Consider the following 22,271-nt stretch of genomic DNA (forward strand, 5'->3'; position numbering starts at 1 on the left):
GGGGTGAGGGTCAGCCTCTCCAAGGAACAGCCCATCAAGAATTTCACTGAAGGCTTCTCTGAATCGGTACAGGGAGAGAGGGACACAAAGAAGCCCCCACCCCCACTTCCTCCCTACACCCAGAACCCCCCAAACCAGGAAGTACCTTTCCCTGCTGGGTCCAGAGTGGGGGCTCCAGCTGTCCTCGAGGCAGAAGTCCATTCTCCAGGCAGGACAGAAAGGACAGCAGGTGGCCTCCCTGAGGGAAGTGCAGCGGCGGCCTCTGGATGCCATCCTGGCTGACCAGCACGAGTGTGCCGCCACACTCTGTGGGGTGGGGGGAATGTGGGCTCATGAGGTTGAGACCTCCTGGCTGTGATGACAGCCAAGCTGCACAGGCTGGGAAGGACAACAGTGGGGATGAGTATGCAGACAGGAAGAGGACAGATGTGTAAGGCCACACACAATAAAGAGCTGGGAAAAGACAGTCTCTCTCCCCTCCCCCCTGTGCCCAGGATGAGGGAGGCTCACTTTGCTGGTGGCAGTGGATGCAGACAATCTGACTGAAGGGCACAACCAAAGCATAGTCCCAGTAAACGCTGGAAAGGAACCAGAGCGGTGTCACTCTCTCCCAAGCAAGACCTGCCATCCTGCCTTCCTTCCTCAGCAACCCCAACACCCATACACCTGTCCTGAAGGAAGGATGACCAATGTCACGATGTGACCTCCACCAGTCCCTGTGCTTGTCTTCATGTCACCGTCCAGCAGTCTCAGTTGCCTAGAACTTGGCACCAGCAAACTGCTTCATGCCCAGGCCTGGCCTGATCTTGGAAAACGTCAGACACTACCCGCGCAGCCTCTCCCTCCAATTCTTCACATCTGCATTCTCCTGGAGCAGGATGACCTCCCCAATCCCTGCCCATGGTGGCCAGCCCTGCTCCCTCCGCCAGCCACTGGGCGTGAATGTCAATGCCCCTACCTCTTTTCCAGCTCCGAGTCCCCCAGAGTCCCATTCATAAGCTGGTTGGGGGTCCACTTCAGAGTCAGGCTGTCTGCAGACTGGTGCAGGGAGAGGTAGCCAGGGACAGCCTCCATGTCTTCCTTCTGCAGGGAGGAGACACACAGAAGACAGGCTGTGAGGACTGAGGGAGGCCCCTAGGGATGTCCTGTGAACAATGCACTCAATGAAGGAGCAGGGGAGTGTGTGTGAGAGCTGTCACAGGCCCTGAGCGGGGCTAGGCTCAACAGGAGAGAAGATGAGCTCTCGCAGATGTGGGTCTTTTCTCCCCTGGAGGCCAGCTGTTCTGGGCCAGCCACATCCAACCTGGATATTCACTCTGCATGCAGGCTGTCATTCCTGGCCCTGGACAGTTTAGTCAAAAGAAATGCCATTGCTGGGCAGCAGAGCTCAAGGCTGAGCGAGAACACAGAGAACAGTGAAGAACATCCAGGAACCCTCTTCCATCTCCTTAGTCAAGTCCCAAGGAGAAGGACAGATAGCAGGTCCCAGTCCCGGGACCTTTGAAGAGTGAAGAAGTGGGCATTAGGCTTTCCTACCGGCTGTACCAGCACGTTGTTCTTGCCATAGAGCAGCCGTGTCCTCGAGTTTTGATGTAGGGACTCGACATACTCGCGGGCACAGGCGGCCAGTCTGTCCTCTGATGTGCTGCCACTTGAATGCCGCTTCCGGATCTGTGCAGAAAGCCACAGCTCAGCCCACAGTCCAAGGGAAATGAGCCTTGAGTATCAAGAACCCAAAGCTTCCATGCTGACTCTCTAGAGCTGACCTCGGTCCTCTGCAGCCCTGAGTTTGTACTTAGCTACCCTCTGTTCTGCAGCTCTGTGCTCCTGGTATTTATATGAGTGCCAGTAAGAGGGAAAGGGCCTCCTGAGGCAGATGGGGCACCTCCAAAGACTGCCTTTGTCTGCAAGGAGCCTGGATGCCAGGCTTCCCTCCCTAGAGGCTCAGGGGCATGACCTGGATGAGTACAAGGGCAAGAAGAAGGACACCTACTCCTAGGGCTGGGCGCTTTGCAGGGGAATCCTGGCGATTAGGGGGACCCCGGATACGGTGCCTCTGGACCAGCTCATCAGCAGAGGGGTCAGTCCAGTAGTGATCAGCTGTCTTGAGCTTGGTGTACTCCAAGGCACAGGGTCCCACTGTGGAGACAGGGATATCCAGCTCCGACAATGCCCCCTTAGTACCTGCCCCAGACCACCCCCTAGGCCCAGCATAGGCCTCTCTGCTCTTAGGCTCACCTAGAAGAGAGGCCAAGATGGGGCCAAACACAGGGTCTGCCAGTAATGCCTCCTTCTCGTAGTATTTGCTGCCAGGGAGAGAGACAGGGTGATTTCTGAGTCTTCCAGAGCCATTCCAGGGCACATCCCACAGAGATCAAATTCATGTGAGTCATCAAGAAGAAATGAGGGAGGAGGCTGGAGCAATAGCATAGCAGGTAGGGCATTTGCCTTGCATGCGGACAACCCAGGTTCGATTCCCAGCATCCCATATGGTCTCCTGAGCACCGCCAGGGGTAATTCCTGAGCGCAGAGCCAGGAGTAACCCCTGTGCATCGCCGGGTGTGACCCAAAAAGAAAAAAAAAAAAAGAAGAAATGAGGGAGCCAAGGAGATATCTGGAATACATGCTTTGCATGCAGGGAAACTGGGTTTGATCCCCAGCACCACAGCCCTCTGAGCACTGCCAGGAATTATCCCTGAGTACTGAGCCCTGGGTATGGCCCGAAATGAAAGAAAGAAAATAAGGAGAGGAGACAAAAAGGGGAAAGGAAGGGAGGGAGGAAGGGAGGGAGGGAGGGAAGAGGAAAGGAAGGGAGGGAGGGAGGAAGGGCCAGAAAGATAGTACAGTAGGTCAGATGTTTGCCTTGCATGCAGCCATCCCAGGTTTGATCTCTGGCATCCTATACGGTTCCCAGAGCACCACTGGAGTGATTCCTGAGTACAGAGCCAGAAGTAAACCTTGAGTATTCCCAAAGATGGCCCCCAGACCAATAAATAAATAAATAAGTAAAGTAAAGGCCCTCCCGTTGATCATCGATTTGCTCGAGCGGGCCCAGTAACGTCTCCATTAGACTTTGTTGTTACTGTGTTTGGCATATCGAATACGTCACAGGGAGCAGATACTCTTGGTAGCTTGCCGGGCTCTCCGAGAGGGGCAGAGGAATCGAACTCGAGTCAGCCATGTTGGCTGCGTGCAAGGCAAACGCCTTACCGCTATGCTATAAGTAAAGAAGTAAATAAAGGAAAGAAGGAAGAAAGGGAAGAAGAGAAATAGAGACAAGTAGGAAGAAAGGCGAGCATTTTAGGATGCCTACTGCAGTCTGTGCTTTGTGGGTTCTATGAGGAAGACAGAATGTCTATGAACTGCTGTGGCCAAGCATGCTGTCAGGTGGGGCTACTTGGGGAAGAGGAAAATCACCTGCAATTCTCCACCAGGTACTGTACAACCCTGTCGAGCACTTTTTCGATGAGTGCTGTGCGTACCCATATGTGTTTCAAGGCCTGCAGGCTGAGGGCTGGGGCCTTCCCACTGGCAGAACCCTGTCTCCTCAGGGTTTCCTGGTTGCTCCCCGAGGGTTTCCTGCAAAGAGGGAAAGGGCATCAGGAATGCTAGGGCCAGCACCGGGAACAGGTTTGGTGCTGTAGGTAGGAACCTGGAAGATTGACCAAAAAGTAAGAATGGAGGCTAGGACAGGGCCTTGTGTCTGGAAGGGGCCAATCCCCAGCCTTGGGCCTGCTCCTCACCTAAGAGGCTGGGCAAAAAATGGGCCCAGAAAGTCACCTAGGAAGTGGCAAATGTTCAGGAGAAAGAACAGAAGGAGGAGTGGAAGGGGTTGGTCTATGGCTCACCTGCCCTCCACTTGTTGCTGTAATTCCTGCACTTTGTGACAAATCTTCCCAGTAACTGGGCATGTCTTCCCCACCTTGGTGAACAGGGCTGCCATCTTGTCACTTCGCAGAAAGCCAGCTGCACGGCGTCTCAGCTGATGCAGAAGGCAAGCCTCTACCGCACCTGGATACAAAGGGAGAGGGGAAGTGGAGGGAGGGAGGGAGGGAGGGAGGGAGGGAGGGAGGGAGGGAGAGAGAGAGAGAGAGAGAGAGAGAGAGAGCGCTCAACATGTTTTGCATGCAGGAGGTTTAGCTTGATCCCTGGCACCACGCAGTCCCCCCAAACACTGCCAGGAATGGTCACTGAGCACCATGAAGTGTGCCCCCACAAAAAAGAGGGAGTCCAAAGAGATAGCTCAACAGGCTGAGAGCATGCTTTGCATGCAGGAGGGCTGGGTTTAGCACCTGGAAATACATGATCCCTTAAACACTGTTGCAAGTGACCCCCCCAAAGAGAGCATAGATCCCCAGAGCATTGCTAGTTGTGACTCAAGCCTCCTCACCAAAATAATAATACCTGGAAAGGAGGGTAGAAGGAAGAAATTTACCCTCCTCTTTCCAATACCTATGGAGGGCAGAGAGGCAAGGACAAACCAGAACCATTTAGAACTGGAGGAATGATTCAATCTTAGAACAAGGAAATACACTTTGACCCTCTTCTAAACACTTTCTCCCTGTCCCTCTGCTCCTGTCCTGGGTGCTCCTTTTGGGACTGTGACACGCCCTCCCTCCTCTGGGAAGGTATGTTCAGGCCTCCAATAAGTAGCATACCCCTAGGGCTGTAAGGACCAAAGCTTCTGGTGACTCTTTCCTGACTTCAAGTCACCTTGTAGGGACATGCAGCCAGCAGCCCTCCTGGGGAGCATGAAGATGTGGTTGCTAAGGAACGAAGCTCTGGAGAAGGAACTAAAATATTGATGAAGCCACTGCAGAGATCAGACCTGCCAGCTTCCCTGAATTATTGATGAGTTCAGCAGCTGAAAGTTAGAGATTTCTATTTTCTCTGCTGGGAGGGCTTCCTTTCATTCATTCATGTTTTTAGGAGCTGGACTAATTCCCTCTGGACTGCTTACCACAGACAGACCCTGCGGAAGGAGAGAAGGGTTTGGTAGGGGAGTGTAGATAGCTGCCGTGAGCACGTCTAAATTCTAAAACTAAAAATATAAATATGTGTGTATGGGGGGATGGGCAGAGGAGGGGTAGAGGGCTATCGTCAATATTGGGGCCAAGATGATTGTTTCACAAGCAAGGCATTTGGAAACTCAGATGGTAAGAGATCTATTCACATCACGGCAGAACTAGAACCCCTGGCCCAAGTCCCTATGCTCATGGGTAGGGGCTGGGGGTAAGAAGGAGACAGACAGCACAAGTGGAAGGAGATTTGCCCTTTCCTCCCACAGTACCCTTTTCACACAGGTCTTGAAAACAGTTGTTTACTGGTGTTAGGATGTCAGACAAAATACTTTGGCATAGTCATTCACTACCTTCAGGAAACTTGGGAAATTGATTTACTGATCTGAGGCTCAGTTGTTTCATTTTGTAAAAATTATTTTAATTTAAAAATTGAGGGGCCAGGGCCAGAGTGATAGAAAGATGGGGAGGGTGTTTGCCTTGCAAGCGACTGATGCAGGTTTGATCCCTGGTATCCCACATGGTCTCCTGAGCACTGCTGGGAGTAATTCCTGAATGCAGAGCCAGGAGCATTGTCAGGTGTGACCCCAAAATCAAAACAAATAAGTAAATCATTAAAAAATTAAAACAAAATAAAAATTGAGGGGCCAGAGTGATAGTATAGTGGGTAAGACATTTGCCTTGCAGGTGCCCAGCATCCCATATGGTTCCCCGAACACCACCAAGATTGGTTCTTGAGTGCAGGACCAGGAATAACCCCAGAAGCCTGGTTGGGTATGGCACAAAAAGCTAAAAACATTTAAAAATGAAGAACCAAGGAGAGGGATTGGGGGTCACTTGACAGTGCTCAGAGTCTACTCTTTGCTCCGTGCTCAGAGGACCATATGCAGTGTCAGCAACCAAAACAGGGTCAGACAAAAGCAAGTGCCTTAGCCCTTGTAATACTCCCTCTGAACCTACAAATTTTTACTGCAGTTTAGGTAACTTGGTTAGAATCGTGTTAACATTTGCTTTGATGTACACATTCTGTGCTCTTTCATCACCACCACAGGACCCTCCACCACTGTTCTTATGTCACTTCTAATTCTCCTCTTCCAATCACCGCCCATCTCCCCCACAATTCTTGTTTTGGGGCCACACCCTGCATGACCAGTGTTTGGGGATGGAATTCATGGACCCACTTGATGCCAGGGTTTGAACCCCACGCAAAACATGCACACTAGCTCTTTAAGCTATCTCCCCGTCCAAAACAAAAAAATAGTTTTTTATTTTTTGGATGTTTTTGGCCACAACCCTCAATAGTATTGAAGTCACTCTTATCTATACTCAGGAAATACTCCTGGAGGTACTTGGGGGACAATATGAGATGCCAGAGATTGAACTCTGGTCAGCTGCAGGCAGGGCAAGTACCATACCCACTGTACTATCTCTAAAGCTCCCCAGATAAACAATTTTAGTGGTGATTTCCAGCTCGTTTCTAAAATGCAGGTAAAAATAAAGATAGAATTTGTCTTCCATGATTATTTCTTTTTTCTTTTTGGCTTTTGTTTTGGGACATTCCTGGCTCTGTATTCAGGAATTGCTCCTGGCAGTGCTCAGGGGACCAAATGGGATGACGGCAATTGAACCCGGGTCATTCATGGGCAACGTAAATCCACTGTACTATTGTTCTCTCCCCTCCATGATTACTTTCTAAACCCAGTCTTCATCTCTTATAACATTAATCACAACAAACCTGACGGGGGCAAGATAGAATATAGTGGGTAAGGCTCTTGCCTTGCACATGGCTTACGTGGGTTCAATTCCCACCACCCCAGATGGTTCCCCAAGTCTCACCAGGAATGATCCCTGAGTATTCAGAAGTAAGACCTGGAGCACAGCGGGATGGCACAGAAACAAAACCTAACGGAGATCCCATTTCTCTATCTGTCCCCCCCCTTCCCTTCCCTGTTGTTACTCTTGCAGGTTGCTGTGGCTGGACACTTGACGCTCACACACCTTGTTGTGGCTTTTCAGGGGCCACCCTTGTTGTAGCACTGGGGCTGCTACCAGGAGGGCCAGAGGTTACATTCGGCATCCCAGTGTCTCCACTCCCCTGTTCCTAAGAGAATGGCTTCTCCACCCTCCTCCTGGGCAGCCTATGATCCTCTACAGCATTTCCTCTCTTGGCACCAGCATTGAGAAGTCCCAAGCCTTAATGGTTAGCATTTGAACAGGATATGAAGAAAAAGTGAGTAGTCAGGAATTTACAGGGATCAAGGTCCTGCGTGTCAGATTCTGTATCAGGGGTCTTACATATTAGCAAGTCTTCAAAGAACATCATTTTGTTTAATGTTGTCTAATCATTGTTATAACATCGACAAGAAAAAAATAATCTTGGCCTGTTCTGAATGAAACATGATGAGGACCTGTGTCACAGTTTTACTTAAAGTCAGTGTCCGACAATCTTTGATGTTAGCTAAAAAATTAATGTACTTCCTCTCATTTCACACTAGTCCTAAGATGTATTCCCCAGATCACGGAGAGTGCGCTCCAAGGGATAATAAGCACGTGCTTTGCATGCTTGAGGCCTGGGTTCGATCCCGAGCACTGCATAATCTCCTGAGCACCTTAGGGAGTACAATCCCAACATTTGGGGAGAAAAGTTTTGTCTGGACTTTTTCAACTTGGAAAGTCCACATTAGAAAGTCATTGGGACCAACCTGGAAACTGCCAGTGCAGCACCTCGGAGAGGGAATGCAAGGCAGGACCCCTCCTGCTCCCGGGAGCTTCCTCCCAGGGCTCGTCCCTTTAAATCCATGCCATTTTGGGGGGCTCCCATCCTGAGTGGGAAAGAAGCAGCACTGAACAGAGCGGGGGGGGGGGGGGGAACAAGTGGCACCAGTCCTGTAGGGAATCATGTGCCTCTGAGATGTGACTAAATGCTGGGATAATGAGTCATTAGCCTTCCCACCTTCCCCAGGCAGCTAGGCTGGGAGCCTGGGAATGGGGGCAGCGGCAGTCCCAGCCCACTCAGACTCACCCACATAAGCAGCCTCTGAGCATAAGCCTTAGGGTCCTCTGGGCGTGAGTGGAGCATTCCAAAGAATTACTGAAAGTAGGGGATACTGAGAAGCCCGAATATTACTTCCAAGCCCCTGATCATCCTAGCATCCCTAAATTCATTCTGTGAAATTCAGTCAGGCAATGCCTGGTGGTGGGAGAAATTCCTCTCAACCTTCTACTTTCCAAGTAAAGGAGACAATCCTCTACGCCAGACATCCTTAACCCAGTTCCCACTTGGGTTTCTTGGCCAATGGTAGTTCAAACTACAGTTGCCCTTTCCCATTCCCACAGAGCATAGGACATGAATGAAAAATGTTATTGTAGCACCAGAGAGATATTTCAAAAGGTGCAGGCTTTGCAGGAAGGAGGCCGTTTGATCCCCAGCACCATATGGTCCTCTTAGCACTGGGAAAGTAGCTACTGAATATTGGGGGAGGAGTAGCCACTGAGCATGAATCATTTGATTCTCTATGTTTAAATTTGTGATCGGAGTGATAATACAGTGGGTTGGACACTTGGGGATGACAGGGGCTGCTGAGGACTGAACCTGGGTAGGGTGTGTGCCATACAAACTCCCTACCCGCCGTACTATCTCTCCAGCCCCTAGCACTTTCTTAATATTATCAAATTCCTTAATTTTTTTAAAGAAATTTTTGTCAGATATTCCAAACACTTGGAAATGTGAGTTCCTGATGAAATTCTGAAGAAAGCTTTATAGGGAAGGCTATGATAGTGCTCCCTTAAAGGAAAGTAGCACTGTAGCACTGTCCTCCCGTTGTTCATCGATTTGCTCGAGCGGGCCCAGTAACGTCTCCATCATGAGACTTGCTGTTACTGTGTTTGGCATATTGAATACGTCACGGGTAGCAAGCTACCGAGAGGATCTCGCCCGTACAGCAAAGGAGAGTATATATAAAAAATAATTTTAAAAACAAAATGGGGAGGCAGATTTTTGTCATATTGGGTGATGTTCAGGGATTACTCTGGCTCTGTACTCAGGAATTACTCCTAGCAGTGCTCAAGGGATGTGGGGGATCACAACATTAGGGTCAGCTACATACAAGGCAAGCACCCTACCTGCTATACTAACTCTCTGGCCCCTCTTAAATCTTTTTTTGGAAATGAAATTTTTTGCTTTTTGATCACCACCCGGTGATGCACAGGGGTTACTCCTGCCTCATACACTCAGGAATTGCTCCTGGTGGTGCCCAGGGGACCATATAGGATGTTGGGAATCGAACCCGGGTAGGCCGTGTGCAAGGCAAACGCCCTACCCACTGTGCTATCACTCCAGCCCCTGGAAATGAAAATTTTTTGAAAAATGAAACAGTGGTATACGAGAGTACAAATATTTACATTTTAAGGGTACAATGTTATATTTTCATTAACCTTCTAGGGTAGATAGCCCACTTGTTTAATGAAAAGTCAGGATGTGAACCCAGGTCTGTCAGATTACAAAGTTTCAGCTACAGATCACCACATGTTTTCAGCATTCCCTTAGACAGGACACAGGGGACCAAGTTCCCCAAAGAGCAGGCCTTCCTTCTGACGGGATGATTTGCAGATGGAAGGCAGAAGTCAGGTATCCAGGAAACCAGCTGTCCCTTCAGTGCAGGTGGGAAGAAGCAGAAGGAATTCCTGTCACTGAAGAAAGACCTAAAACTGCCCGGAGTCTGCATCTCTGAATGTGCTAAAATATCTCTGGCTGCAACATTCCAGGTGGGAAGCAACCCTGCTTCTCTCCCAGTCCATTAACATCTTGCCTTCCCCAGAGGTGCTCACTGCAGCCTACCTCGAAGCTAATGAAAGCTGCTCAGCAACAGAACGGGTTCATAAAGCCCTGATGTGGCTCCCAGCTCACAGACTCCACCCCTGTCTCCTATTACAGCTCATTCCTAGCCAGAAGCAACCCGCTGGATGACAGATCAGAGCTGGAGAGCACTGAGGGAAAAAGAATCTGGAAACGAAGGGAAGGCCAGGCCTAGACTACACCCCGAATACCTCAGTTGAAAGTCTGCAAATCTACTATGCCAATAAAGGAACCTCTCAGAAAATCTTGTAAAATCTAGCTCTCTCCAGCAGAGGTTAAAATCCAACCAGATAGTACACAGATTGAGGCCCTTGTCTCGAAGGTGGCCAACCCTAGTTCAATCCCCAAGTACTATATATGGTCCTCTAAGCACTGCCAGAAATGACACCGAAGCAGGAGTAACACCTGAACATTGCCGGGTGTGGCTCCAAAATAGAAAAACAAAACAAAAAGAAAGTCCAACCTCAGCATCCAATTAGAATTGAGCAAACAAATATTACCAGAACTGAACCAGAAAGGAAGACATGCCAGACAAAGAGGCCTCTCTTGTGCTCATGGGGTGTATCTAAATTACCTGAGATCCCTTAATAGGAAGAAAGCAGCTTTGCCCATTTGAAACACATGTATTACCCTACAAATGCAGAGATAAAAAGTGAAACCTTGTACCATCTGCTGTTTAACTCTTACCTAGAGAAGCCAACAAAGATTAAAAGCACCTTAACTACTATGGGAATAGAGGAGTGGCAGGAGAGAGCCCATGTAAGGAGGCTCAAGAAGCCACAGGGAAAATAGGAAGCATTAATCTGTGGGGCTATTTGTTTTGTTTTGTTTTTTTTCACTGGTTTTTGGTTCATATCCAGCAGTGCTCAGGGTTTACTCCTGGCTCTGTGCTCAGGGATTACTCCTTGGAGGGGCTCAAGGGACCACATATGGTGCAGGGAACTGAGCAAATGTCAGCCACATGCAAGGCAAGAGCCTTAATCTCTCTGGTCCTGTGTGAGTTTTTTGGAATTATTTTTGTGTGTATGGTATTAGGGATTGATACAAGGGCCCCACTCATGCAAGGAAAGCACTTTTCCACTGAGCTGCATCTCCAGTCCAGGAAATATTAATTTGATTCAACAATAAGTTTCTACATTAAAGTTCAAAGACCATATTAATGAAGCTGGGGCTGGAGAGATAGCACAGCGGGTAAGGCGTTTGCCTTGCATGTGGCAGACCCAGGTTCGATTCCCAGCATCCCATATGGTCCCCTGAGCACCGCCAGGAGTAACTCCTGAGTGCAGAGCCAGGAGTAACCCCTGTGCATCGCTAGGTGTGACCCAAAAAGCAAAAAAACAAAACAAAAAAACAAAGACCATATTAATGAAGCAAAATAGAAATGATATACTTTTCTTCTTTCTGGAATCCATACCCTGGCGTGCTCAGGGAACCATATGTGGTGTTGAAGATCAACCCCAAGTCTCTCACATGCAAAGTACACATCACACTTGGTGCATTGAGCTATCTCTCTGAACTAAGCTAGAAATCTTGTTGTGGGGCAGAGGGTTAGGGCCAAGCCCATCAGAGCTCAGAGAACCATATATGGTGCTGAGATTTAAACTAGAATTTTTTTTTTCTTTTTGGGTCACACCTGGCGATGCACAGGGGTTACTCCTGGCTCTGCACTCAGGAGTTACTCCTCGAGGTGCTCAGGGGACCATATGGGATGCTGGGAATCGAACCCGGGTTGGCCGCGTGCAAGGCAAATGCCCTACCCGCTGTGCTATCTCTCCAGCCCCTAGAATTCTTTTTTAACTTAGCAGCATGCAAAGCAAGCTTTGGACATCTTTTTAATCTTAAAAAATTAAAGGGATCAGAGTGATACTACAGCAAGTAGGTGTCTGCCTTGAATATGACAGACCCAGGTTTGATCCCCAGCATCTCATATGGTCTCTTGAGCCCACCAGGAGTGATCCCTGAGCACCTTCTGGTGTGGCCCCAAAACAAAAAACAACAACAACAAAATAGGGCTAGATGGGGCCAAAGAGAAAGTACAGCAGGTAAGGTGTTTGCCTTGCACATGGCCCAACCCAGGACCACATATGTCCCATGAACCCTGCCAGGAGTGATTCCTGAGCTCAGATAGTACAGGGGTTAAGGCTGCTTGCCTAGCATTCTATAGACCCTGATTCAAATTCCTGGCATCACATATGGGACCCACAAGCACCATCTGAGCACAGAGCAAGGAAAAGTCCCTAAGCACCCCTGGATGTGACACAAAAACCAAAACCAAACGCCGAAAGTCATAACAATGGGGCTCAAGAGATAGCTCAAAGGACTTGAGCCCATGCTTTACATGTGGGAGGCCTGAGCTCAGTCCCAGGCACAGGGAGAGAGATCTCCTAAGCAGAGTGTTGGGAACGGCCACTGAGCACTGGCAGATGTGCCCCCTCAAAAAAATAAATTAGGGGAACAAAGATGTGACCATGGAACCTTCTTTACAGTGTTAGGTTTGTTTTATTCTCAAAGTCATGCCCTCTGCCAGCAGTCAACACAGGTCCTGATCCCCTAGGTTCTGAAGGCCTTTTCTCTTAGAATAGCACTCAGAGAACTCCTCTCTATCAGGTGGGGGTTGCCAGCAAAGCTTCCTTCCAAGGTTTATACCGGCAAGGACTTGACCAGCATCTGGATAGAGGGGAAACCTAACAAGATTTAGCCCAAAACCCAAATCAGAGAAAACAAATAAAATAAAGCTACTGGGGCCTGAGATATATAAGGGTTCTAAATTAAATTTAATTTTAATTTAATTTTATTTTGCTTTTTGGGTCACACCCAGCGATGCTCAGGGGTTACTCCTGGCTTTTCACCCAGGAATTACTCCTGGCGGTGCTTGGGGAACCATAGGGGATGATGGGGATCAAACCTGGGTCGGTCGTGTGCAACACAAATGCCCTACCCACTGTACTATCACTCCGGCCCCTAAATTAAATTTTTTTCCAGATTTTTTTTTAATGACACTTTTATTTTTATTTATTTGTTTATTTTTACTTTTTGGGTCACACCCAGCAATGCTCAGGGGTTACTCAGGAATCACTCCTGGCTCTGCACTCAGGAATCACTCCTGGAGGTGCTCGGGGGACCAAATGGAATGCTGGGAATCAAACCCGGGTCGGCTGACCATATGTGATGCTGGGAATTGAACCCAGGTCAGCTGCATGCAAGGCAAATGCCCTACTCACTGTGCTATCGCTCCAGCCCCTAAATTAAATTTTAAAATAAAATAAAATAAACCAACTTCCGGACTAAACATTCCTAGAGCTGGAGCAATAGTATAGTGGGTAGGGTGCTTACTTTGAATGTGACTGACCCAGGTTAGATCTCCAGCACCCTACATGGTCCCCCAAGCCATGCCAGGAATGATTCCTGAGTACAGAGCTACAGAGCCAGAATTAGTCTGAGCACCATCAGGTATAACCAAAAACACCCAAACAAACAAAAACACAACTACTTTACTTCATTGAAAAAAAAAATTCTCCCTCTTTTTATTTAGATCTCACGTTTCCAAGCTCCATCTAGCTTTGTACAGCTGGCAGTTACTTTGCTAACAGTTCCCTCAGCGCCTGAGTCCTGAGCCTAAGAAGAGGAAGCAAATTGGAAAAGGCTTGCAGACATCTTTTATTTGGCCCACACAATCATTTTTTTTAAAACTGGAATTAGTTACCAACTTTTTTTTTTTTAATGTAGGAGTACTGCTATTTATTCAGCCACTGATTAGGCTGATTGAATTGGGCATCAACTCCACTAGTTAAGAACATTTTTAAATTGGAAACTTTCTCTGGAGAGAAAGCTCAAAGCGTTGAGCACATGCTTTGTATGCAAGAGGTTCAAGTATGGATTGCTTAAAAAAAAAAGAGAGAGAGGGGCTGGAACAATTGCACAGCGGGTAGGGCATTTGCCTTGCACGTGGCCAACCAGGGTTCGATTCCCAGTATCCCATATGGTCCCCTGAGCACCGCCAGGGGTGATTCCTGAGCGCAGAGCCAGGAGTAACCCCTGAGCATTGCCGGGTGTGACCCAAAAAGCAAAAAAAAAAAAAAAAAAGAGACAGACAGAGAGAGAGAGAGAGAGAGAGAGAGAGAGAGAGAGAGAGAGGTCCAAGTGTCATTGCCAGCACTTCATGGTTCCCCCAGCACTGTTGGGAGCAACCTGGAGCACAGAGATAGGAACAGCCCCTGATCACCGCTGGTTGTGACCCCAACCCCCCTCCCCCAAAAATAATTAATTTGAAAAAGTAAAATAAAACGGGAACGTTTCATATAAAAACTCAGGGTTCTGATTTTTCTTAAAATAAAAGGGATGTCTGAGATAGAGTACAGGGGAGAAGGTTCATGCCACAAATGCAGCTAACTCAGGTTCAACTCAAGCACCTCCATGGTAGCCTGGGAAACCCCTGGAACTGTAGGTATGGCCCTCAAAGGACCTCATTCTCAGGTCCTTGCATGGAACCTTCAGCCCAGCTGGATAAGAATTATAGGTAGAGGGCCAGAGTGATAGTAAAGTAGGTAGGGTGTTTGCCTTGTATGCAGCCATCTTGGGTTCAACCCAGGCATCCCATAAAGTCCCCAGAGCACCACCAGGAATAATTCCCAAATGAAGTGCCAGGAGTAACCCCTGAACATCGCTGGGTGTGACCCAAAAAGAAAGTAAATAAGAGACAGAGAAAGAAAGAAAGAAAGAAAGAAAGAAAGAAAGAAAGGAAGGAAGGAAGAAAAAGAATTACTGTTAGGGGTCCCCCAGGCAATCTGAGCATCTCCAGTGGGCCCAAATTAAAAAGATGACCTGGCCAACAGGTTCAATTCCTCCGCCCCCACCCTCAGAGAGCCCGGCAAGCTACCGAGAGTATCTCGCCCGCACGGCAAAGCCTGGCAAGATCCCCATAATGTATTCAATATGCCAAACACAGTAACAACAAGTGTCACAATGGAGACGTTACTGGGCCCACTTGAGCAAATCGATGAACAACGGGAGGATAGTGCAGTGCAGTGCAGTACCTGAGATAGTGTAGGATTAAGGTGCTTGCCTGCATGCAATTGAGCCTGGTTCCATTCCCAGGCACCATACCATCATCTCCCAAGCACAGAGGTGGGATTAACTCCCAAGCATGGGCAGGTGGCTGCAAAACTCAAAAATAAATAGTATTTTTCAATTAAATATGGGCCCATAAAAGAACTAAAAAAGAAAGAAAAAATTAAAGAATGGATTTAGAAAAGGAGACAAATAACTAAGGAATAGAAAGATCATACAGAAGGTAAGGAACTTGCATACAGACACTTGACCCTGATCATTGTTCGATCATCTCTGGTATCTCAAATGGCCCCTGAGCACTGCCAGGGGTCTCCTGGCTGAGAGGGTAATTTTTTCTCACCCTACTCAGCCTGAATGTGAGACACGCCCTGCCTCTCCCATTCTCCGATAGCCACCCACATGCACAGTCCATGCACAAGATGTTTGCAATATTTTATTGCTTTCCTTTATGTTTGTTGTTATTGCTTTGGTTTTGGTTTTTGTTTTGGGGTCACACCTGGCAGTGCTCAGGGCTTACTCCTTGATCCGTGCTCAAGGATCACTTCTGACAGGGTTTGGGGGATCATATGAGAATCAAAACTGGGTCAGCCACATGCAAAGCCAGCACCCTACCCACCACATTATCATAAGTTCTAGCCACTTATTTTGTTTTCTATGTCTGCTCTATGTTCTCTGGAGGAGGTTTAGCACCACCACATACATAATTGGGCCACCAGCAGAGCCCTTCTGGTGCCAATGACAGATAGTAGCTGAAGTCAGGGAACAAAGAGAGATTGAAAAGAGAAAATTTCTAATACTCTTCAAAGCCACTTACTATTAAGAGTAGCAGGCTTTTCTCCTACTATAGTTTCTGCCTGAGCAAAGGTAAGATCAGACAGCTCACTATAACCCTGGAACTCATCAAACTGGGGAAATTCGGCCAAAAAAGAGATAATGGAATCTTTAGTTCTACAACCTAGCTTTAGGCTCATGAGAAGAAAAGCAGACATTTTCTGAGCTCTTATAGTAGTAGAAAATCATATCAATCCCTTGAGATGGTAACCATCTCCTTGCCTTTTTTTAACTCTCTTGAGCTTTTGGGCCACACCTAGCAGTGCTCAGCAGCTACTCCTGGGTCTGCACCCAGGGGTCACTGGGTCACTGTTTTTGCTCAGAGAATCATATATGGTGGTAGTGATCAGATCCAGGTTGGCAGGGTTGGCAGTATGCAAAGTGGACGTCTTAACCGCTGTACTCTCGCCCCCAATTCAGTACCCATTCTTTTAGAGGAGCAAACCAAAAGTGACAAAAGTTAAAGAAACTGAGGCCACATAAATAGCTCAATGAGCTAGAGTGCATACTTTGCATGCAGTACGCCTGGGTTCAGTACTGCATGGTTCCCTGAGTACCGCCAGGAGTACCCTCCTACACCTAAGCACTGAGCTGAAGGAGACCCTTCCCCCATCAAATGGGAAGATTTTGTTCAATGGGGCCAGAGAGCTGGTACAGGGGTTAAGGTGCCTGTCTTGCACATGGCCAACCCCAAGGACCACCACATATGGTCCTTGAGCACTGCCAGGAATGATCCCCGAGCACAGAGCCTGGTGTAAAGCCTTAAGCAAAGCTGTATTATAGCCAAAAACAAAACAGATAGACAAAAAAATTGAAAGTGTACATGACAACTTAAGATGTAAGCAGATCGCTCGCCCCAACTGCTTTCTCTCTTCTCTGCTTTATTTTCCTTCACAGCTACTTCTCTACATATTGCTACAGAATACACTTACACTTACATTTTGTATCATCACAAAAAGTATCCCCTCCGCAAAAAAACTAAGAGACAGTCCATTTTGTTACTGTTTGTCTATTTAGAAAGAGTATGCTTAACCTGTTCCCCTCAGTGTCTGCTGCTAGACAGAGAGGGAGGGCAGATCTCACTGCCTACCACACTGCTATGGGGTTCCCTTCCTGCATCTGTTCCTTGGACTCCTTTTCTCAGAAACGTATGGCCTCTTATAAATACCAAAATTCGATCTCAAAAGTCAGCATAGGGAACAACACAGAGATAGCAAATGGCTTCTTGTTCCTTCAGAAAGGGTATTAAAAGGTCGGCTAAATTTTTATTGATTAGAAACGAAACTTTGTAGTTAGATTTTCTTTTTCTTTTCTTTTTTTAAAATTAAGTATAGTAGTTTTTATTTTTAAAAAATTGCTTAGAAAGATATTAAAGGAGCCAGAACAATAGTACAACTGCTTGGGCACTTGCCATGCACACGGCCAACCCAGGTTCAATCCTTGGTACCCCATATGCCTCCTGATATGGGTGATGGGATTAGTGTGGTTTTTTTTTTTTTGCTTTTTTGGGGGGAGGTCACACCTGGAGATCCACAGGGGTTACTCCTGGCTCTGCACTCAGGAGTCACTCCTGGCGGTGCTCAGGGGACCATATGGGATGCTGGGAATCGAATCCAGGTCGGCTGCGTGCAATGCAAACGCCCTACCCGCTGTGCTATCTCTCCAGCCCTGGGATTAGTGTTGAGAAACTGTATACTTGAAACTTGATTATAAATAGTTTTATAAATCATGGTACCTCGATTAAAAAAATTTAAAAAAAGAAGATGAGGGACTGGAGTAATAGCACAGCGGGTAGGGCGTTCGCCTTGCACGTGACCAACCTGGGTTTGATTCCCAACACCACATATGGTCCCCCAAGCACTGCCAGGAGTGATTCATGAGTGCAGAGTCAGGAGTATCCACTGAGCATCACCGGGTGTGACCCAAAAAGAAAAAAAAAAGATGTGAGAGAAGAGTGAAAATATGTGTTCAAGAGAGAACACGAGTGTCTCCAAAGTGGAAATGGACAAGCAAAGAAACACAGAGACAAGCGAGTAAGGGAGAACACCAACAGGATCGAAGAGGGAACCTGTAGTCCTACACCCATACAGGCAAGAGTCTTCTTATTTGTGGGAAGGGGCTCGGGACACACCTTGTGGTGCTGAGGAGTTATTCCTGTCTCTGAGCATAGGGGTCACTCCTGGTGGTGCTCTGGATAACTATCATATGTGGTGCAAGGGATCAAATAGGATTTGGTTGTATGTAAGACAAGTACCTTATCCCAGTGCTGTTCTCTCCAGAACCCCCCTCTTTTTTGGGGGGGTCACACCCAATGGTGCTCAGGACTTACACCTGGTTCTGCACTCGGGTATCAACCCTACCAAGGCTTAGGGATCCACAGGAGGTTGCCAGGATAGAACCAAGGTCGGCTGTGTGCAAAGGAAGTGCCCCAACCGCTGTGCCATCTTTCCAAGTCCCAAGAGGTTTTCTTTCTTTCTTTCTTTCTTTCTTTCTTTCTTTCTTTCTTTCTTTCTCTTTCTTTCTTTTATTTTTTTTGATCACACCCATCAGTGTTTAGGGCTGACTCCTGGCTCTGTGCTCAGGGATCACTCAGCAGGGCTTGGGGAACTATACGGTATTCCAGGGATTGAACCCAGGTTGGCTGTGTGCAAGGCAAATGCCCTACCCATTGTACTATCACTTCAGCCTCTATTTAAGATATTTAGGTCCTGGATATCCACTCTTTAGTAGGTTTGTGAAGAGGTCTAAGAAAATTTCAAGAGCTTCTGAGTTGGGACAGGGATATAGCTTAGTGGGAGAGCACTTGCCTTCCTGGGTGAAGTCCTAGGTTTGTGTCCTAGCACCTCGAAAGCAAATGAAAAGAGCTTCTGAGCAATTCTGATTTGCAGTAAGAGTTGAGATTTGTTAAATTTAACAACTCAAATTTCCCCAGTCCCAGCACAGTGTTCTCAATTCTAACCTTCCTCCTACTAACCCCCACTCCCCTTCATCACTTACCACACAGAGCAATGATGTGGCTGCTATCTTCATGTACAAACTTCCTGGTGACAGCCTCCTCCATGATTTGCTTCACCTGTGAACAAATGGGAAACATTGTACTTATTTAGTCTGATCAATGGCCTCTGGAAAATAAATAGCTTGGTTTTGCATTTGTGGTCTGAGTTCAAACACTTGAGGAAGGGCCATGCCATGGAAACAGAATACAGGATGCTGCTTGCTCAAATGTACTGAGGTAGAGAAGGATCTGTGAGCAAATGCCTAATCCTTTAAGGACAAAGAGGTTCAGTACATATTAGAAGTAAACAACCCGTGACACCCGTTTTTCCCCTTCTCTGAGGTTAGAGCAGATCCATTCAGGCCTCAGAGACACTCCCGCATGCTTAAAAGTCCAGCCATATTCTATTTAGGTAAAACACTCATGCTTGGGTTGCAACTTGGATAGAAAAGCTTACAGCTACCTTATATGGTGAGCAGTAACATACTTTCTTTTATTTTCTTTGGGGGGGTAGTGGAGGGGGATGTTGGGCCTTATCCAGTAGTACTCAGAACATACCTCTGCCTCTATGATCAGGGATTACTCTTGCTGGGGGACCATATGTGGTACCAGGGAACAAACCAGGGTTGGTTGTATACAAGGCAAGCACCTTACCCACTGTACTCTCTCCAGCCCCACATTTTTAAAATTTTTTGCTCAGGCATATCTCCAGAACCAGCCAACCATGCTGAGACCACTCTCCACACGCATGAAGGTACCGGCAGAGGAACAAAGGCATGCGGGTCCCGGGGCTGAGATCTCCAAGCCTGCTCGGATCGGGGCTGAGCATCCTCCACCCAGATCCTCCATCTTCCAGTAGGCAGGGGTGACACCCACCAACGTGTAATCCCACCAATGGCCAAGACCCAGAGACTATAAAACCCAGCTCCCGGGAAAAAGTCGCGGTCTCGCGACATCTTATTATCTCATTCTTACTTTGGAAAACCTGGCAGGCTACTGAATGTAACCTGCCCAAATGGCAGAGTCTGGCAAACTCCCTGTGGTGTATGTACCCAATATGCCAAATACCAGTAACAATGATGGGTCTCATTCTTCTAACTCTGAGAGAGCCTTGAATATGGCACTTTGTAAAATCTCAGGGCTAGGGTGAAGGAGACATTACTGGTGCCTGCTCGAGGCAATCGACAAACAATAGGATGATCGTGATCATGAACTCCTGGCTCTATACTCAGAAATCATTCCTAGCGGGATAGAGGGATCATATAGGATGCCTGGGATCGAACTCAGGTAGGCTTCACGCAAGGCATGCACCCTTCCCACTTTACATTCTCTCTGGCCTCTCCAGCCCCACCTTTTTAAGAAGCACATGGGGGAGGGGGGTTGGAGAGAGAACACAAAGGACTTGCCTTGCATGCAAGCTGACCTCAGTTTGATCCTTGACATAGCATATGGTTCCTTGAGCACTGCTAGAAGTGGCCCAAACTGTCCCCACTCCTCAAATAAAAGATAGCATCTAGGGATTAGAGAGACAGCTCAATGGGTGATGCCTGTTTTGTATGGAGGCAGCTTAAGTTCCATCCCTGGCATTCTCCTAGCTCTGCAGGGAATGACCCCCCCCCCCCGCCCCACCCAACACAGAGCCACGAATAGTACCACACCACCACTTAGTTATTAATTCCTCCCCGCAGAAAATCTTTTTAAAAATGCAAAAGGGGCTAGAGCAATAGCACAGCAGGTAGGGCATTTGCCTTACACGCAGCTGACCTAGGTTCGATTCCCAGCATCCCATATGGTCCCCCAAGCACCGCCAGGAGTAATTCCTGAGTGCATGAACCAGGAGTAACTCCACTCCTGTGCATCGCTGGGTGACCCAAAAAGAAAAAAAAAACCCACACGGGGACACAAGAGACAGGAATGTGATTTACTGACAGAGCATTTGCCTTGCATACATGAAGCCCTGAGTCTGATCCCCAGTACCTCAAAACTAATCATCCCCCCACAAAAATTTAAGCATTGGTATGTAGTAGAAATATAGAAAAGGGTATATATCATAACCAGTGATGAATATTCACTGAACCAAACAGTGATAAATACTGAACTAAACAGTGTTCAATGTTCATTGAACAACAGTGAAGCCAGCAGCTAGAATAAGGAACAAATAACCATCATTTCAAAGCATCCCTTCCCATTCTGCCATCTTTCCTTACAGTCACTTTTTCTCACTATCCTTGTACCCACTATCCTGGCTTTTACTTTTGGTTTTTAGGGCCATACCTGGATTGAACCAGGGTCAGCTGCACACAAGGCCAGCACCTTTATTCCTGTACTATCTTTCTGGTTGTGGTCTTTTTTTTTTTGTTTGTTATATGGTATATATAATATATATGCTTTATATATATATATATAATAAATAGATCAAACTACCCACCATGACCCTATAGCTACAAAATGGCAAAACTGTTCAATTACAAAGTTGTGATTTAGAAATGATACTATCTATGTACCCAGGGTTGCTTCACTATCTCAAAGGAACATAGTGTTACCGGCTCTAATTTTGAGTAGAGATTTTTGAGTGGCAAACCTCATATGACTGCGCATGAGTGGAATGAGCCTCAGCAGCTACATTCAACACTCATCAAGTGAGACAGAGAAACCCATCACTTTTGGTCCAATGTTAAGTTGCTGTAAAAATCTGTGACCCGCCCCTCCCACAGAAAAGGGAGGTGTGGACCCAGTTTAAAAAAAAACCCATGTTGAAGAATTTCCCTTCTTGCTACACTATTTCGGTTCTCCAGACTTCTATTAGCAGGCCCTCAGGGCCCCAGAGGAAACAGCTAATTTCACACTCCTCATCACACTAAATGTCTTCTAACTTCCAGTTTCTGGGTCAATTCACACACAAAGAAATGTTTGTAAGAACAAGTTTCCTTAGGAGCCTCGGCCTGAGAAGTTCTGCTTTCAAATATTCCCGCCCTCACCTCCCTCTAAGAAGGAAGGAAAGTTGGTAGTGGTCTTTATAATTCTTTTCTTTATTGTTGTTGTTTTGGGGCCATACTTCGGGGCGTACTCCCGACTCTATGTTCAGGGATCACTGCTGGTGAGACTTAGGGGACTACGTGGCAAGCTGGGGATTGAACCCAGTGCGTTGTGTGCAAGGCAAGCACCCTATCTACTGTACTATCTCTCCGCTCTCTAAAATAGATAAAATCAGTGTGCAGTATTCATGACTGGGTTTCTTTTGCTACCTGATATGTGAGGTTTATTCATGTGGTTTGTAGTCATAGAATATAAATTCCCCATCGTGTTAACACATTACAATTTGACTGGTAGTTTCTGATACGGGGCTGATAGGAGAAGTGCTCTAATTCTTTAGATTTGTTTCTAGGCAGATTCCTATGTACATATCTGCTGTATATGCTCACAGCAATACTGAGGTGTAGTCGCTCTCAACATTTATTTATTTATTCTTTTGGGGTCACACCCACCGGTGCTCAGGGTTGATTCC

General features: G+C 47.2%; 1 protein-coding gene across 2 annotated transcripts in view; it reads right to left on the reverse strand.

Annotated features, from left to right (window-relative positions):
* The window catches only part of SGSM2 (small G protein signaling modulator 2), a 42,500-nt gene that overhangs the window by 16,868 nt on the left and 3,361 nt on the right, over nt 1-22,271 (reverse strand). For both annotated transcript variants that reach the window (XM_056127859.1, XM_056127858.1), the window contains exons 2-10: nt 18,769-18,844; nt 3,849-4,011; nt 3,418-3,579; nt 2,239-2,306; nt 1,994-2,139; nt 1,537-1,671; nt 959-1,083; nt 511-578; nt 146-306 (exon numbers count right to left, since the gene is read on the reverse strand). In XM_056127859.1, the coding sequence (XP_055983834.1) occupies nt 146-306; nt 511-578; nt 959-1,083; nt 1,537-1,671; nt 1,994-2,139; nt 2,239-2,306; nt 3,418-3,579; nt 3,849-4,011; nt 18,769-18,844 (1,104 nt within the window). The remainder of the gene's footprint in view (nt 1-145; nt 307-510; nt 579-958; nt 1,084-1,536; nt 1,672-1,993; nt 2,140-2,238; nt 2,307-3,417; nt 3,580-3,848; nt 4,012-18,768; nt 18,845-22,271) is intronic.

Source organism: Sorex fumeus, unplaced genomic scaffold (genome assembly GCF_029834395.1).
Source record: "Sorex fumeus unplaced genomic scaffold, SorFum_2.1 ptg000063l, whole genome shotgun sequence".
Taxonomy (NCBI): domain Eukaryota; kingdom Metazoa; phylum Chordata; class Mammalia; order Eulipotyphla; family Soricidae; genus Sorex; species Sorex fumeus.